Source organism: Nannobrachium achirus, assembly GCF_963921795.1.
Source record: "Nannobrachium achirus genome assembly, chromosome: 16".
In the NCBI taxonomy this organism is placed as follows: Eukaryota; Metazoa; Chordata; class Actinopteri; order Myctophiformes; family Myctophidae; genus Nannobrachium; species Nannobrachium achirus.
Window position 1 is genome coordinate 56,659,998 of NC_137823.1, and position 17,500 is coordinate 56,677,497.

The window sequence follows — 17,500 nt, forward strand, 5'->3', positions numbered from 1 at the left end:
CACACACACACACACACACACACACACACACACACACGTAAGTGCCCTCTCCAGACCAGGGACGTGCAGAGAATGTTAGAGAGGCAGGGGCTGAAATTTCTAAAAAGTCCTTTTGGTGAAAATATCGAAAATAGACGACCTCCAAGCTCTGTGATGCGTTGTGAGCTTGGAGGTCGACTATTTTCAGTGCGTCATACCACACTGAACTAAGCATAATCAAGTTCAGGAGAGTTTACTTTGGACAAGGCAATTCTCTTGAATGCTGCCTTCAGTATGGTACATGTATTCACCATAGTAAAGACTGCATTCATAGTCTGGAGAGGGCGCTTTTTACAGACGGATAAAAGGGCAGGGGCTCAAGCCCCCTTTGATGTCTATTTGTTCACGTGCCTGCTCTAGACCATGAATGCAGTTTTTACTATGGTAAAAGAAATGCAAATGTCCCTCTTTCCATGCCATACCTGAAAGCAGCATTCAAGAGAATTGCCTTGTCCAAACTCTCCTGAACTTGAACGCAGCATCTTATGTTGAAATAATTGCCCTCTCTGTGTAGAAATCAAGCATTGAAAATAGCCGACCTCCAAGCTCACAACGCGGCGCAGCGCGATGCGTTGTGAGCTTGGAGGTCTGCTATTTTCGAGACATTTCAGCCCCTAACTCTCTAACATTCTCTGCACGTCCCTGCACAAACACACACAGTTCTCCCACTTTCAAGATTTTCCCAAAATGTTCCAAAATAGCAGATGTACAAGTTGTAGGTCTGCAGTTTTTGCCAGACCCAGAGGGTCGGCCTACAAAAGGCTTTGTCGGTCGGTCTGTCGGTCGGTCTGTCGGTCCGTCTGTCCCTCTTTTCCTCAGTGTGCACACAGGTGACGGCACTCAAGGCAATCAGCCGAGCAAGTGAAGGGAGGGGCAGATGCGTGTGTGTGTATGAGTGTGTGTGTGTGTGTGTGTGTGAGTGTGTGTGCACACAGGTGACGGCACTCAAGGCAATCAGCCGAGCAAGGGAAGGGAGGGGCAGATGCGTGTGTGTGTATGAGTGTGTGTGTGTGTGTGTGTGTGTGTGTGTGTGTGTGTGTGAGTGTGTGTGTGTGTGTGTGTGTGTGTGCGTGCGTGTGGGTGCGTGTGTGTGTATGAGTGTGTGTGTGTGAGTGTGTGTGTGTGTGTGTGTGTGTGCGTGTGTGGGTGTGCGTGTGTGTGTGCGTGTGCGTGTGTGAAGGGAGGGGCAGATGCGTGTGTGTTTGTGTGTGTGTGTGAGTGTGTGTGTGTGTGCGTGCGTGTGGGTGCGTGTGTGTGTGTGTGTATGAGTGTGTGTGTGTGTGTGTGTGTGTGTGTGAGTGTGTGTGTGTGTGTGTGTGTGTGTGTGTGTGTGCGTGCGTGTGTGGGTGTGCGTGTGCGTGTGTGTGTGCGTGTGCGTGTGTGAAGGGAGGGGCAGATGCGTGTGTGTGTATGAGTGTGTGTGTGTTCTGATTTTCATTGCGGGTCTGGCAGAACCAGGTGACCTGGTCTATTTTTAATACCCAACGCTAACATCTTAGGTTTGAATGGGTTTTAAACGAGGTTGAAATTTCACAGCAAATACACATGCACGCGTGCGCGCACGCACGCACGCACGCACGCACGCACGCACGCACGCACACACACACACATCTCACATCGATGCTGTCAGGTTGAACTGTTACTTTTTGGGATTCAAATGTAAAAATAGCGACACATTGCAGATCTACAAACTCAAAACGTTGCAATGCTATCCGTTTTGACCTGGTAGCTCGGCTATATTTTGCTCCCATAATGTGACACTGTAGTAGTTGGTATATGACGAAGTAGTAATTTACGAAAAAATATAAAGGTAAAATATGGCGATAAGAGTTAGTTTGAAATGATGAAATGAGGGATACAGGTTTGGAGGCCACTGAATACAACAGACCAATGTTTGTGTCACACACACAGGCGCACACACACGCTCACTCACACACACACACGCACGCACACGCACGCTCACGCACACGCACACACACGCACGGTCACACACACGAACGCTCACACACAAACACGCACACGCACACACACAGAAACAGTGCAGTCTTTGTAAAAAAACAAAACAAGAAAAAACAACAACCCACAGACAGATGTCTACCTTTGTCGACACATTAATATGGAAAGTGAATTTTCTACCTCCCTTTGTGTGCTTTCATCACTCGCTTTTCTATTTTACTTCCGTCCCTCCTTTCATACTTTCACTCTTTTGTTCACTCCTTTCTCCCCTCTTTTTCTCTCAGTCGACTTCAAACGCATTAGCAGCAGCAAAGCTATTTCCACTGTGCCACAGACAGACAGCTGATTGGTGCATCTCCCCCGGCCATTTCTCTCTCTCTTTCTCTCTCTCTCTCTCTCTCTCTCTCTCTCTCCCTCTTTCTGTTGATGTTTGAGAAACTAGTGTTTCTTTTATTGCGGTTTAGCTCTTATATGACAACGGTTCTCAACATGTGGGCCAGGGGGGCATTTTGCAAGTGAGCCCCCAAATAATTGGCGAAACATTTTAATTATAATATAATATTAACCCTTTTACTGCTTCGAACGTTAACCGTAACCCGTAACGCTGCTCTCAAATTTCCACCTCACGTAAACACCAATCATCAAACATCAATGGAGTCCCAAATCAAGTTCCAAGGGAATTGGATTCAAACTCGAGTCCTCCTTACTCACAAAGGAGCATTATGGTCCATGCACTAACTGGTTGGGACACCACAGAAACTAGTGTTTCTAAATTAACAGCAAAATAACTAGTGTTTATCCCTCTCTCTCTTTCTATCTCAGTCTCTCTCTTTCTATCTCAGTCTCTCTCTTTCTATCTCAGTCTCTCTCTCTCTCTCTCTCTCTTTCACGCACGCACGCACGCACGCACGCACGCACGCACGCACGCACGCACGCACGCACGCACACACACACACACACACACACACACACACACACACACACACACACACACAGCAATCAGCTCTCTTCACCCCCCCCTCTCTCTCTTTCTCTCTCTCTTTCTCTCTCTCTCTCTCTCTCTCTCTCTCTCTCTCTCTCTCCGTGACGTTCTTTTCCTGTGCTGTCTCTCCCAGCAGTAAATGTTGAGGAGGTCGATGAGTTAATTAAAACTATAGCCGCCAGGGGAGCGGAAAGAAAGACGGGGAGGCACACAGAGTGACAACACAACAACAACAAAGAGAAGGCATCGCCAATGTGGGAGAAAGAGCTGGAAAAGTGGATTATTATTAAAGAAGCAGAGAGTGAGACAGGAGAATCCATCTGTCTATCTTTAGCTCAAATGTCTGCCTTTAGGGGAGCTTTCAGCGATAACGGAGCCGTCAATTAACGGATGTTAAGCAATATTTGATAAAGGGGGAAAGAACTCAAAACAAAACCCAAAGCTGAATAATATACATTTAGATTGCACCCCTAATAGGGGTCCAGCAGTAAGTAACTACAGTACTTATGTGTATAGGAGTAGTCTGGGATCACTTCACTTTTCGGGGTTGTATCCGGTCGGGAGCGGAAATCACAACTCGTCATGTTGTAGTACTAGAAGACTACAATTAGACCGGAAAGACCAAACCGTATTCAGTTTTAACCCAAAATAATTCCCCTGTGCTCAGGACATACTTTTAGGGCCTACCTAATAAACTCCTTAATGCGGAGTACCTGTAGTTTTGCTTGTGAAAAATGTGTTTGGTATATGCATATTTTAGTCCAAGCGCCTGGCAAGACTACACTAGGCTGCTCGAGCATTTTAATAGGGATTGGGGAAACAAACGGGGGGAACTAAATCAAAGCGACGCCGCTTCTTCCAAACGGCCTGTTGTGAACGAACACCATGCGCATATACCCTCTATTGTCCCTTGTCGTCACTAGTACGTCTTGAGTGAGATGGTATGAAAAGTACATTTGGATTATGTCCTATACTCCCATAGTAGATGCCCCCCCCCCTCCCTGAAATTAGCCTAGACTAATTAAGTCTCAACATGGAAAAGTGCCTTTTATGTAAATGACTTCTGTTACTGGTATCTCTGGAATCTTTGTTTTGTTAATATTATGCCCTGCGACAATACACATTGTTATATACACACACGCACACGGGTATGCATGTACACACACACACACGTGCGTGCGCGCCCATGCTGCCGTACTCACAGACGCACACGTGAAATGTTTTACATAGCCATAGTTTAATCTAAATTAGCCTGGGGGATCAATAAAAGAAAGCAGATATTTCACTCCAACAGTCTGACATCCGCTCTTCTTATAGACTGATTATTATTTTCCAACATGCACAGCCATTTAAAACCCCATCTCCCCCTCCCCCTCCCCCTCCCCTCCTCTCCCCTCCAGGCTGGCAGAGGAGTTGTACCAGAAAGTGAAGAGGTTGTTTGGAGACCCTCGCCAGGCCACAGAGGATCTGAAAGCAGAGGTAACCGTCTCCTCTCCTCTTCTCTTCTCTTCTCTTCTCTTCTCTTCTCTTCTCTTCTCTTCTCTTCTCTTCTCTTCTCTTCTCTTCTCTCCTCTCCTCTCCTCTCCTCTCCTCTCCTCTCCTCTCCTCTCTTCTCCTCTCCTCTCCTCTCCTCTCCTCTCCTCTCCTCTCCTCTTCTCTTCTTGACTTGCATGGCAGGGTGAAGTAATTGGTCCTGTATATCGCTTTCGTTTTCGGGGTAGAAACCTTGTATGTCCAAAACCGTTTGTTTTGTATTTATCATTTTAAAAATGATCTAAACTAGTGAAAACAGACGATCTACGAGCACACAACGCCTCTCACCGCGAGGCGTTGTGTGCTTGTCGATCGGCTGTTTTCACTACTTTTGTGCGACGGCCTTGTGTGATGAAGCAGGGCTTTACTTTGCGAAAAAAATTACAAATTCGAAACTTGGAGATACAAGGTTTCTGCCCGACAGTGGCGATATGTTTGTTTCTTTGGTAGTTTTTTTGCGAGATAACTTGTGTACAGATTTTAGGTCAATTTTCATTTAACCCATTTAGGCCTAACCTAATAGTTAGGCCTAAATCAGAATTTAGCCTACAAAAACAAATATGTTGCAACATACTGTACATGTACTGTAAGCCCCTCCCATACACTAAAATGTGTACCCGGCCTGAATGGGTTAAACTTTGTATGAATGATCTCTAGGCCTCTATGAAGCCAGGTTGAAAGTAGTTATTTTGACCGATTTGAGATCACAAAGTGCAATAACTCTCCCCGTAAAGGTCTCAGAAATTTCCCCTTCCATGACTTTTTCCTAAATACTCAAGACACATGTTCTTGTTTTTTTTCACCTTCTGAGACGTTTCCTAAGTATGAAATCATTTACCATTATACCACTCTGACTGCTAGTTATCGGTCATAAAGACAGGTCTCACCCATTCCTCCCCCTCCCAGAAGCAACGAGAGAATTTCACACCTTTTGCGCTTCCCATTTGAGAGGTCAATTGAAATGATAATTTACATTTGGAAGACAATAGAACCCCCGCTGGCAGCAGGGGAGGAGGTGTTGCTCTCCTGGGCCAAAAGGGAGCGAATTTACCTGCCAATTTGACTGATAAATGCAGTCAGAGTGGAAGTGATTCTTTTAAGTGACAATGTTAAAACATAAACGTTTATTGTAAAGTCAGTGTACAAAAAACCTAAAGCTACTGTGATGGTATTAATTCCGGATTGGATGAAATTGGTATCCCAACCTTAGCAACTATTTAGTTTTTACTAAAGAGCTGGGGAGACTCAGTTACCTTTTTACTGTACAAACACTATCTTCAAAGATGAGTGGCACACTACATTCTAGAACACAGTTTGCGTGGTTTAATTCTTGTGGGTTTTTGTCCGGCGCTGCCCCCTGCAGGTGTCAGGGAAGATGGCGGATCACCAGGGGAAGCTCAGTGAGGCCCAGGACCTGCTGAACGAAGCCCAGGGGAAGAGCAGGGGGGCTGGGGCTCTGGCTGACCAGAACCAGGCCAACCTCACTGCCCTGGAGGTGGGCACACGCACACACACACACGCACACACGCACGCGCACACACACACACACACACACACACACACACACACACACACACACACACACACACACACACACACACACACACACACACACACACACACACACACACACACACACACACAAAATCTAGATTTGATTTGGTTAAGTGACGCAGAGAGACTTTTTTTTGTATATTTATTTTGTTTTGGCATTTTCATTTGGCATGTGGTATTGTTTATTCATGTTTGGTGTCTTATAATCCCGTAAGGGATGGGTCTTTTTGACAAGACACGAAAATAAAAATTCATTCATTCATTCACACAACCATGAATGGATTGAGAACTTCCTCATTGAGATAGACAGCGCATTTCAGCATTCCATTCTTTCAATGGGTGTCTATGCTATGCTAATGGCATAGTTCTCTCTTCAACAGGTCTGCACCAAATGTATTTGCCGAACAATAGCTCACAACATGTTGCAGTATTGATACCTTTACTGAAGTAAAACATTTGAGTACTTGTTCCACACCCCCACCCAGTCTGACCGTACGGTGCTGTGTGTGTGTGTGTGTGTGTGTGTGTGTGTGTGTGTGTGTGTGTGTGTGTGCGCGTGCGTGCGCAGAGGAAGCGTGCAGCGGTAGACGCGGTGAAGGAGGGAGCCCAGGCCGTGTTGGGGGAGGGGGAGGGCCTGCTGGCCGAGGCCAACCAGCTCTCTGACCACATCAACAAGGAGATAGAGGTGAGCCATTATTTAAAGCAAACATTTGTACCGTAACTCAAATCTTCCTTTCTCTGGGTCCATGGAACAGAAATATTTTGAGATGGGAGTCTCAAAATATAATTCTCGGGGGTCCTTAACTCATTTCGTGCTCCTGAAATTAACGGATTAAAATGTCCAGCGTGCCTCCCGCAGGCTGCATCCACGACCGGTGTCTTATTTTGAAGGCCAGAAGTCCATAGCGTAAACACTTCCGGTTTGACGTCATCGCGTCATTCACAGGAAGCGGTCATCGTCCACATGGTGCTGTGTAATGGGCGATCGGTGCGATTTTGAGGACAGAGGACCAACACAGGTGTTTTGATTAACACAGAACATTGGTTCTATGCCAATCAGACAAATTGAACACCTGTGTTGGTCCTCAATATGGCCGGTTTAGGACTACAAATGCAACCCATGAATATAAGCGAGAATCTACTGCCATCCTCGCTTTGAAAGTGTTGTTTGGAGATAATGGACATTAAAGATGAGATTCCCTGTCTGCCTCAATGTTATGGGATTACTATTTTGTGCTCGTGGATCCGTGATGATGATAAATCGGCGAGGGAGATCGTCTCGGGACCTTCCGCGCATGTACCCGGTAGGATAACCGCCGTTACAGTAATATATTACTTTCCGCGAGTATACTCGGGATCGGCACCATGATACTCGAGTATTTTTCACAAGTATTCTCGGGATCGGCTCCGTATGAGTTAATATGTAGAAATTAGGGGTGTAACGATACAATTTAATAGCGATTCGATACATATCACGATACATGGTTGACGATACGATACATGGACGATATTGGTTCATTCATGACGATACGATACGATTCGATTCAATGATTTAAAATCGATATAGTAACTATTTAGCAAAGAAATTAAATCTGTGTGAAAGGTGTGGATAGTGCAGGTTTTTAAGGGAAACATGTATTATTATGGATATAAATACGTAAACACAGTGATTATCTGCCAAATGCATGGACATTGTATATTGACAAACCTGCACCTTGACATTAAACCCGAGATTACACACATTTATCGATAGACCAGTGCAGCTATATGGAAAGGAAAAGTAATTAAACCCCTCCTTTTAATTTTTCTTCTTAAAAATGCTAAATACAATGCCCAAGTAGGCAGTATCGATACATTCGATTCTTTGCACTGCCGATTCGATACGATACAAAATAAAACGATTCGATTCGATTTTAGCTGTTTTCATTTCGATATACTTCGATTTTTCAAGTTAAAAACGATATTTCGATACAGTTACTATATCGTTACACCCCTAGTAGAAATGCCAGATAGATTGAGTGTGTGTGTATGTGTGCATGTGCGTGCGTGCATGTGTGTGTGTGTGTGTGTGTGTGTGTGTGTGTGTGTGTGTGTGTGTGTGTGTGTGTGTGTGTGTGTGTGTGTGTGTGTGTGTGTGTGTGTGTGTAGGACCTGGAGGAGATGGACAGGGACCTGGGTCCGCTGCACAACGAGCTGGACTTCAAGGTGACCCGCCTCACCAACGGGTTGAGTGACGGCAGCCTGGCCAATAAGGTGGAGGCGGCGGAGTTGCACGCCCATCAGCTCAACGAATCAGCCGGCATTCTGGACGGGTAGGCGCACGCACGCACACGCACACACGTACACACACACGCACACACACACATACATACATATACACACACACAAACGTTTGCATTGCTATACTTGTGAACACATCAAAGGATGTTTTTAAATTTTGAACCCTAACCGCCAAGTTCCAATTGTGTGATTCACAAGATATAGCTTCATTGATTGATTGATTGATTGATTGATTGAAGACTTTATAAGAGGTTTGCCTAGGAAAAGGTACAGGACAGTACAGTTCACTGGCACAAGGTCAACTAAAAGGATAAACACCACAAGAAAGCTTTTGGCTTGTTTCAATTGGGGTCCTTTAAAAAAAAATCATATTATATAACATCGAATGACAGACAAATAAAACACTATCGACTATGCCGATAATATCATAAAAAAAAGATAAATGGTATTTACAGGTCAGCTAACAGCAAACTAATGAAATGACGCCCGGGTTCCCAAGGCTAACGGCAAACACGCTGAAGACGCTCCCAAGGTTTTCATGTTTTTTGATGCTGTGTTTTATACTTGAGAAATGTGCATTATGAGCTCCAGGGGCGTCACACCAAATTCTGGGCCCCGGGTACAAGGATTCACCGCGGGCCCCCCATGAATGTTAACTATTGAAAAATAGCAGATATACAAGCTTGCAGCGCGGCACCGAGTGCCGCGCTGCGAGCTTGTAGATCTGCTATTTTTGAAACATTGTGAAAATGTGTGCAAGAAACCCATGTTTCCATGTCGGTGGTGCTCAAACCTTTTCATGTGAAAAGTGATATGAATTTGGCCACGGAACCCCATCTCAAAATGTTTACTCCCAGGGACCCCCCCCCCCCCCCCCCCCCCCCCGGAAGCAAAATTTGAGTTACAAAATGTTCGCTTAAAAAAATACATATTCAAAGATTTGCACTCATTTTCACGACTTTTCAAAAAATAGCAGATCTCTACAAGCTCACAGCACGTCACTCGGTAGTGCCGCGCTGTGAGCTTGTATATCTGCTATTTTTCAATAGCTAAAGTTACTAGGGCCCCTCCACCACCTTGGGCCCTGGTAACTCAGTCCCACTTTCCTTCCCCTTGTGACGCCCCTGATGAGCTCTCCCTCCCCCCCCCCCTTCTCTCTTCTCCTCTCAGGATTTTGGCTGACGCCAAGAACCTGTCCTTCAACGCCACGGCAGCCTTTAAGGCCTACAGTAACATTAAGGCAAATATCGACGCGGCGGAGAAAGAAGCTAAGACAGCTAGACAAAGAGCTACTGAGGCTCTGGCACTGGTGAGCACACGCACACACGCACACACGCACGCACGCACGCACGCACGCACAATGCACACACACGCACACACACAGGGACGTGCTGGGCCCCTGATTCAGCCCAGGAAAAAGAGTTGGAGAGGCCCTCATTGTGCGCTATAGAGAGAGATCTCTCTCTGTAGCACTGCTGCTACTCAAAGATTTGCCATTTCAGATCATGACAAGTGACAAGCCAGTCGGCCAATTACATGAGTTATATTTCGTCGTTGTCGGGTGGAAACCTTGTATGTCCAAACCGTTGGGTGTTTTGTATTTATCATTCTAAAAATGATTTAAACTAGTGAAAACAGCCGATATACAAGCACACAAACGCATCGCACCGCGAGGCGTTGTGTGCTTGTAGATCTGCTGTTTTCACTACTTTTGTGCAACGGCCTTGTATGATGAAGCAGGGCTCCCTAATGGCCGGCCTGGACCGGCCGGGAATGAACCGGCCGTTCGGGAGTTGTCCCGCTTTACCCAATGGCCAGCACGTCCCTGCACACACACACACACACACACACACACACACACACACACACACACACACACACACACACACACACACACACACACACACACACACACACACACACACACACACACACTAAAACACAAATACTCATAGGTATGCCAACCCACGCATACTGTAGCCCCACAACAAACACAAGGACACAAGGAATTATATTGTCACTGTCGGGCAGAAACCTCGTATCCCCAAGTTTCAAATTTGTGCGTTCTTTCGCAAAATAAAGCCCTGCTTCATCAGACAAGACCGTCGCACAAAAGTAGTGGAAACAGCATGATCTATGTGCTTGTAGATCGGCTGTTTTCACTAGTTTAGTACATTTTTTAGATGATAAATGCAAAACGAAGGGTTTTGGACGACGATATGTGTGTGTGTGTGTGTGTGTACAGTATGTGTGTATGTATGTTAGGTAATGTTAGCTCTCGGTCTCCATTAGACATGGCTGAGGGATCAAGGTAGTTCCCTGGCCCTCTCATGTCCCTCCTCTACTCTCTCTCTCTCTTTCTCTCTCTCCCTTTTAGTTTCATTATCGCGACCAAACACACCTGGCTCCCTTCCTCTTCTCTCTTAATTTCACCACTTTCCTCTCCTCTCCTATTACTTTTTATTTTTTCTTCCTCTCTTTCTTGCATCTTCTGACTAACAGGCAGCAGTGTACTCCCCCCTTTCCTCTCTCTCTCTCTCTCTCTCCCTCTTTCTTTTGTTCTTTGTTCCCCGCGGCTCTGAACTGTGAAAAGAGGGGGAGAGAATGGAGAGAGACAGAGGAGGACGGGGCAGAGTGAGAGGAGAGAGAGAGAGAGAGAGATGAGAGAGAGAGAGAGAGAGAGAGAGAGGGAGAGATGAGAGAGAGAGGGATGGAGGGCAGCTGTACTGTACTTTCCATGTACAGTACAGCTGCTTTGATCCTTGGCACATACACTATGCACTTCATAACACCTGCAACAGGGCGTGTGTGTGTACGTGTGTGTGTGCCACCCAGCGCGTGTGCCACCCAGAGAGGTATAGTGTAAATGTCATTTTACACCAGCGTAGCCATGCCCTGGAGCAAAGCACACTGAACATTGTGTTGCATTAAAGTCAACTCCCCTCCGCTGTGACATCGATGTGACATCGCTGTCGGGCACAAAGCTCTCATCTCCATGTTTTACTGTTAACTCATTGGTTGTTTGCAGCAGAGGAAACCGAAGATTTTTCTATGTCTTTCACTGCTGGCTTCTCCTACCTGTTTACACGGGCGCTAATCCAGTTCCCATCGTGCACGATCGGACACTGCTATGCATCGTGTGTTTGCGTATTCCATCAGCTTCTCAAATCCGTTGACATTTTTAAATCCATCCATCCATCCATCCATCCATCCATCCATCCATCCATCTTCAACCGCTTATCCGGAATCGGGTCGCGGGGGTAACAGTTCCAACTGAGACTTCCAGATTTCCTTATCCTGAGCAACTCCTATACCGAGGCGTTGGGGGTGGGACGTGCATCGAGGGGGCGCTCGGGGGGCATCCGTACTAGTTGCCGTACTAGTACTAGTTGCCCGAACCACCTAAGCTGACTCCTTTCCAAGTGAAGGAGCAGCGGTTCTACTCCAAGTCTCTCTCGGGTGATTGAACTTCTCACAGATATATATATTTTTTAATTAAAGCTTTTTAAATCTTCGGGTTCCTCGGGCATGGCGGAGAAGCCCTACAAAGGGGTATTTTTTTGGCAGCAGTTGTGTTAAGGGGGTATCATAGTACACTCTGCGGTGATAAGCTATCGTCGTCACCGTCTTTTAAAGTCAGAAAACAACAACATTACATCGATCGCCAGGGTGAAGAGCCATCACCGCGAACCCAGACACATCTCCTCTGTTTTTACATCTCCCCATCACCCCGTTCACTGATTGGTCGATGTGTTGTATAAAGTACTGGAAACCCATACTTAAGTAAAAGTACCGATATTCCACTTGAAAGTTAATCAAGTAAAAGTAAAAGTCACCGATAATATTATTACTTAAGTAAAAGTACGAAAGTAGCTCTCATTAAATGTACTTAAGTATCAAAAGTACATAGTGTTAAAATGTACTTAAGTATAAAAGTAAAAGTACAAGTACAAGTACAAGTAAAAGTACAAAAAATATTTTCAAAATGCCTACAAAAAATTAAGACCAAAAATGTACAATTCTCAAAGTGTTTTATTATTAATAGGTTGGAACATTCAGTGACCCCTTGATACCAGGTGCACAATCACACACCTACAGTAAGAACAAAACATTTTGATCCTACAATGCAAAGGTTCAAATAGCACTGGGGCACCAAGTTCCCCAAAGCTATTTGAGATGTTGATGTAGATGATGATTAGAATCTTTACACACCTGCTTCCGAATAATTAATTATATAATTCCAGTTCACTGCATATTATGTAGGTGACAGTTCATTTCAATTAAGCTCTCGGTCCAGTCTGCGCTTTTCTGAAAAGAGTCAAGCAGCTCCCTATAGTTTAAACTAGGCTATAAAATGACACAATAGGCTATAGAATGCATCTTCAAACAAGAAGTTAATTGTGAATGAAAACGTAGGCCTGTGCTTTCTTATTGTCACCTCAAAGTAAACGCTGGATTATTATTTCTTCAAATTGACTGGATTCAACCTGGATCACACAAGTAATGAGGTAACATCCAGCATATGCGTGTGAGCCATACTTTATATGCGTTGGTGCATGCTTAAAAAGAACAGATCTAACTAACAGGATGCTATAGCTTGCAGATCTGTTCTGAACTCATGAGTTCTGCACCGCACACGATGACATCTTACTGCCGTCCCAAAAACAACGTGAAGAGTTTGACTCATGCATGCACGCCTGTCCTCAGAGGGAACAGCAAGAGAGCGAAAAGAGAGAGAGAAAAAAATCATAATCCTTGAAAGAAAAGCCAAGACATTTCTGTGTTGTGGTCGTTTGGATGGAAGATGTGCGGGCAGTTCTCTCATTCTCCTTCCGTGTTATACACAAGATGGTGACCTTACTTTTATTTTGACAGTATTTGTGTCAAAACAAACAATGATCACCGCGAACCCAGACACATCTCCTCTGTTTTTACATCTCCCCATCACCCCGTTCACTGATTGGTCGATGTGTTGTATAAAGTACTGGAAACCCATACTTAAGTAAAAGTACCGATATTCCACTTGAAAGTTAATCAAGTAAAAGTAAAAGTCACCGATAATATTATTACTTAAGTAAAAGTACGAAAGTAGCTCTCATTAAATGTACTTAAGTATCAAAAGTACATAGTGTTAAAATGTACTTAAGTATAAAAGTAAAAGTAAAAGTACAAGTACAAGTACAAGTAAAAGTACAAAAAATATTTTCAAAATGCCTACAAAAAATTAAGACCAAAAATGTACAATTCTCAAAGTGTTTTATTATTAATAGGTTGGAACATTCAGTGACCCCTTGATACCAGGTGCACAATCACACACCTACAGTAAGAACAAAACATTTTGATCCTACAATGCAAAGGTTCAAATAGCACTGGGGCACCAAGTTCCCCAAAGCTATTTGAGATGTTGATGTAGATGATGATTAGAATCTTTACACACCTGCTTCCGAATAATTAATTATATAATTCCAGTTCACTGCATATTATGTAGGTGACAGTTCATTTCAATTAAGCTCTCGGTCCAGTCTGCGCTTTTCTGAAAAGAGTCAAGCAGCTCCCTATAGTTTAAACTAGGCTATAAAATGACACAATAGGCTATAGAATGCATCTTCAAACAAGAAGTTAATTGTGAATGAAAACGTAGGCCTGTGCTTTCTTATTGTCACCTCAAAGTAAACGCTGGATTATTATTTCTTCAAATTGACTGGATTCAACCTGGATCACACAAGTAATGAGGTAACATCCAGCATATGCGTGTGAGCCATACTTTATATGCGTTGGTGCATGCTTAAAAAGAACAGATCTAACTAACAGGATGCTATAGCTTGCAGATCTGTTCTGAACTCATGAGTTCTGCACCGCACACGATGACATCTTACTGCCGTCCCAAAAACAACGTGAAGAGTTTGACTCATGCATGCACGCCTGTCCTCAGAGGGAACAGCAAGAGAGCGAAAAGAGAGAGAGAAAAAAATCCTAATCCTTGAAAGAAAAGCCAAGACATTTCTGTGTTGTGGTCGTTTGGATGGAAGATGTGCGGGCAGTTCTCTCATTCTCCTTCCGTGTTATACACAAGATGGTGACCTTACTTTTATTTTGACAGTATTTGTGTCAAAACAAACAATGATCACCGCGAACCCAGACACATCTCCTCTGTTTTTACATCTCCCCATCACCCCGTTCACTGATTGGTCGATGTGTTGTATAAAGTACTGGAAACCCATACTTAAGTAAAAGTACCGATATTCCACTTGAAAGTTAATCAAGTAAAAGTAAAAGTCACCGATAATATTATTACTTAAGTAAAAGTACGAAAGTAGCTCTCATTAAATGTACTTAAGTATCAAAAGTACATAGTGTTAAAATGTACTTAAGTATAAAAGTAAAAGTAAAAGTACAAGTACAAGTACAAGTAAAAGTACAAAAAATATTTTCAAAATGCCTACAAAAAATTAAGACCAAAAATGTACAATTCTCAAAGTGTTTTATTATTAATAGGTTGGAACATTCAGTGACCCCTTGATACCAGGTGCACAATCACACACCTACAGTAAGAACAAAACATTTTGATCCTACAATGCAAAGGTTCAAATAGCACTGGGGCACCAAGTTCCCCAAAGCTATTTGAGATGTTGATGTAGATGATGATTAGAATCTTTACACACCTGCTTCCGAATAATTAATTATATAATTCCAGTTCACTGCATATTATGTAGGTGACAGTTCATTTCAATTAAGCTCTCGGTCCAGTCTGCGCTTTTCTGAAAAGAGTCAAGCAGCTCCCTATAGTTTAAACTAGGCTATAAAATGACACAATAGGCTATAGAATGCATCTTCAAACAAGAAGTTAATTGTGAATGAAAACGTAGGCCTGTGCTTTCTTATTGTCACCTCAAAGTAAACGCTGGATTATTATTTCTTCAAATTGACTGGATTCAACCTGGATCACACAAGTAATGAGGTAACATCCAGCATATGCGTGTGAGCCATACTTTATATGCGTTGGTGCATGCTTAACAGTTTGACTGCCACGGGAGGGATATACCGCCCGCCACTTCCTGCGCAATCTTGCCAATTAAAAAGTAGGGAGGGATATACCGCCCGACCCTTTTTTTTCATATTACAGTAGTACAGTGTTGGATCTATGCGGTAACCAAGATACAGCCCTTTTGGACGATGGGACGGTCGTCATGCATGACAATTCAGTGGCGTCAGTTCAGAACAAGCTAAGGTATGGCAACATGACTGGTGTCTGGTGAAGACACCAGTCATGTTGCCATACCTTAGCAACAGGCACGATGAAAAGTACATTTTTATTATTTCCCCCTGTCAAGGTATGGCAGCTGCATACCCCTGCCATACCCAATTGACGCCCCTGCATGACATCACACGCTCATTTGACCAAATTCAAGCATGCTGGTTGGCCGGTTCCCCCCAGAAACAAGGGTCTAGAGGCCCATTATACACACAACAAGAGTTCAGTGACTTCACCGGACACACAGCAATCAGAGGGAGAGAGAGATATATTGAGAGAAAGAGCGAGAATCAGAAGCAGCAGAGAATTTAGTTATAAAATCATTAGATTTAGTATTATTTAGAGAGATAGGCAGCCGAATCATGCCCCGCATCCCGTGGTCTCTCCCCGCGCCGGGTCAGCGGAGTGGCGACATGTCGGAATGGAGAGCGACACCCCCCCGCGCCATGCCCCGTGGACAGTCTGACTCTGGACACCAAGCCCGCAGTCAACGGCGGTGGCCGGCGCTCTTCCACGATCGGTTCATCAGCGACTAGCGAGGGCCTCTGCTGCTACATCCACTGCCTCGATTTTGGATCTGGCGGCGAGAAGAGCTCCTACGGGCGATCGGTTCATCGAAGGCCTCGGCTGGTAGGATCCACGGCCTCGATTTTGGATCTGGCGGCCAGAAGGCAGACCACCGATCGCGGCGGTTTCTCCCCGCGCCATGCCCCGTGGACAGTCTAACTCTGGACAACAAGCCCGCAGTCTCCGGCGGTGACATGCATGCTGCCCGAGGCAGACCACCGATCGGTGCGGTCTCCTCCCCGCGCCCTGTAGGAAGCACTGCTGAGCTGTGATCAGCGAACCCGGTATGTTCTCTACGATTCACTTTGTTCTTTACGTCTGTCTTTCAATGTTATATGAGATCAGTGGTGTGTTCTACCTATAACGCACGTATACGGCGTCTGCTGTCGGAAAATAAAAGGCAGGGGCAGGTAGGATTAGCCCAGGGGGTCGCTGGAACCTCCATAGCACCGGGGACTAACCTCCACACCTCGCCCGACTTGGGACACCCTCGCAGGCACGGCGCCGCCAGGCGCCGGCCTCTATACCTCCGTGATGGAGGAACAATAAAATATGAACGGCGTCTGCCCTCGTGAACCTTTCAAAGTAGCGTATTTGATAGGGATTATGTACTATAGCGTCTGCCCTGGCCAAACGAATAGTAGCTGATCGTATGCCCTCAAAAAAAGTCTAGAACACACCACTGTATGATATGCATAAAGTGTGTTCCTGTGGAAATGAGCCATGAATCTGTAGGTCTACTCTAATGCAAGCTTGTAATACATTCTTCAATCAATCAATAACCGATGTCAATAAGCCTGACCTGCTATTGTTTTTTTTCCACGTAGGGTGCATTTGGTAATATACAATTCAATTCAAAGGAGCGTTATTGGCATGAGAAAACATACGTTTACATTGCCAAAGCAAGTATCACAAATACAAAAAAACAGTTGAAAATATACAGTTGGAGGGGGTACAGCATCGTTCAAACAGAGCTATGTCGCATTGTCATTTTATATATATACAGGGTACAAATAGCAGCATTATTTTCCTCATAGTACATAAAGGTATCAGCTCTGTTTCATACTGTATGTGCAGTAGGTCTAGATGTCAATCCATGGTTTGTAGTAGGTGTATGAAGTTCCTCCAACTTCTTCCAGTAAGAATACATTTCTTTATAGTTTAGTTTTTTATTGTGTGTGTATACCTAGATAGATAGTTTAGTAATACAATCAGTGTGTGTGTGTGTGTGTGTGTGTGTGTGTGTGTGTGTGTGTGTGTGTGTGTGTGTGTGACATAATAATCTATCAAATCGATCTCAAATCTGTATCAAATTTGTATCAAAGCAGAGCCTATAG

The 17,500-nt window shown here is 44.5% G+C and overlaps 1 protein-coding gene across 1 annotated transcript in view; it reads left to right on the top strand.

The window, feature by feature from the left end:
- The window catches only part of lama2 (laminin, alpha 2), a gene marked incomplete at its 3' end in the record, with an annotated part of 414,125 nt that overhangs the window by 331,526 nt on the left and 65,099 nt on the right, over window positions 1-17,500 (top strand). Inside the window, 5 exon segments of the mRNA XM_080745043.1 lie at window positions 4,378-4,456; window positions 5,874-6,005; window positions 6,633-6,749; window positions 8,213-8,376; window positions 9,515-9,653. Of these exon segments, the coding sequence (XP_080601169.1) occupies window positions 4,378-4,456; window positions 5,874-6,005; window positions 6,633-6,749; window positions 8,213-8,376; window positions 9,515-9,653 (631 nt within the window).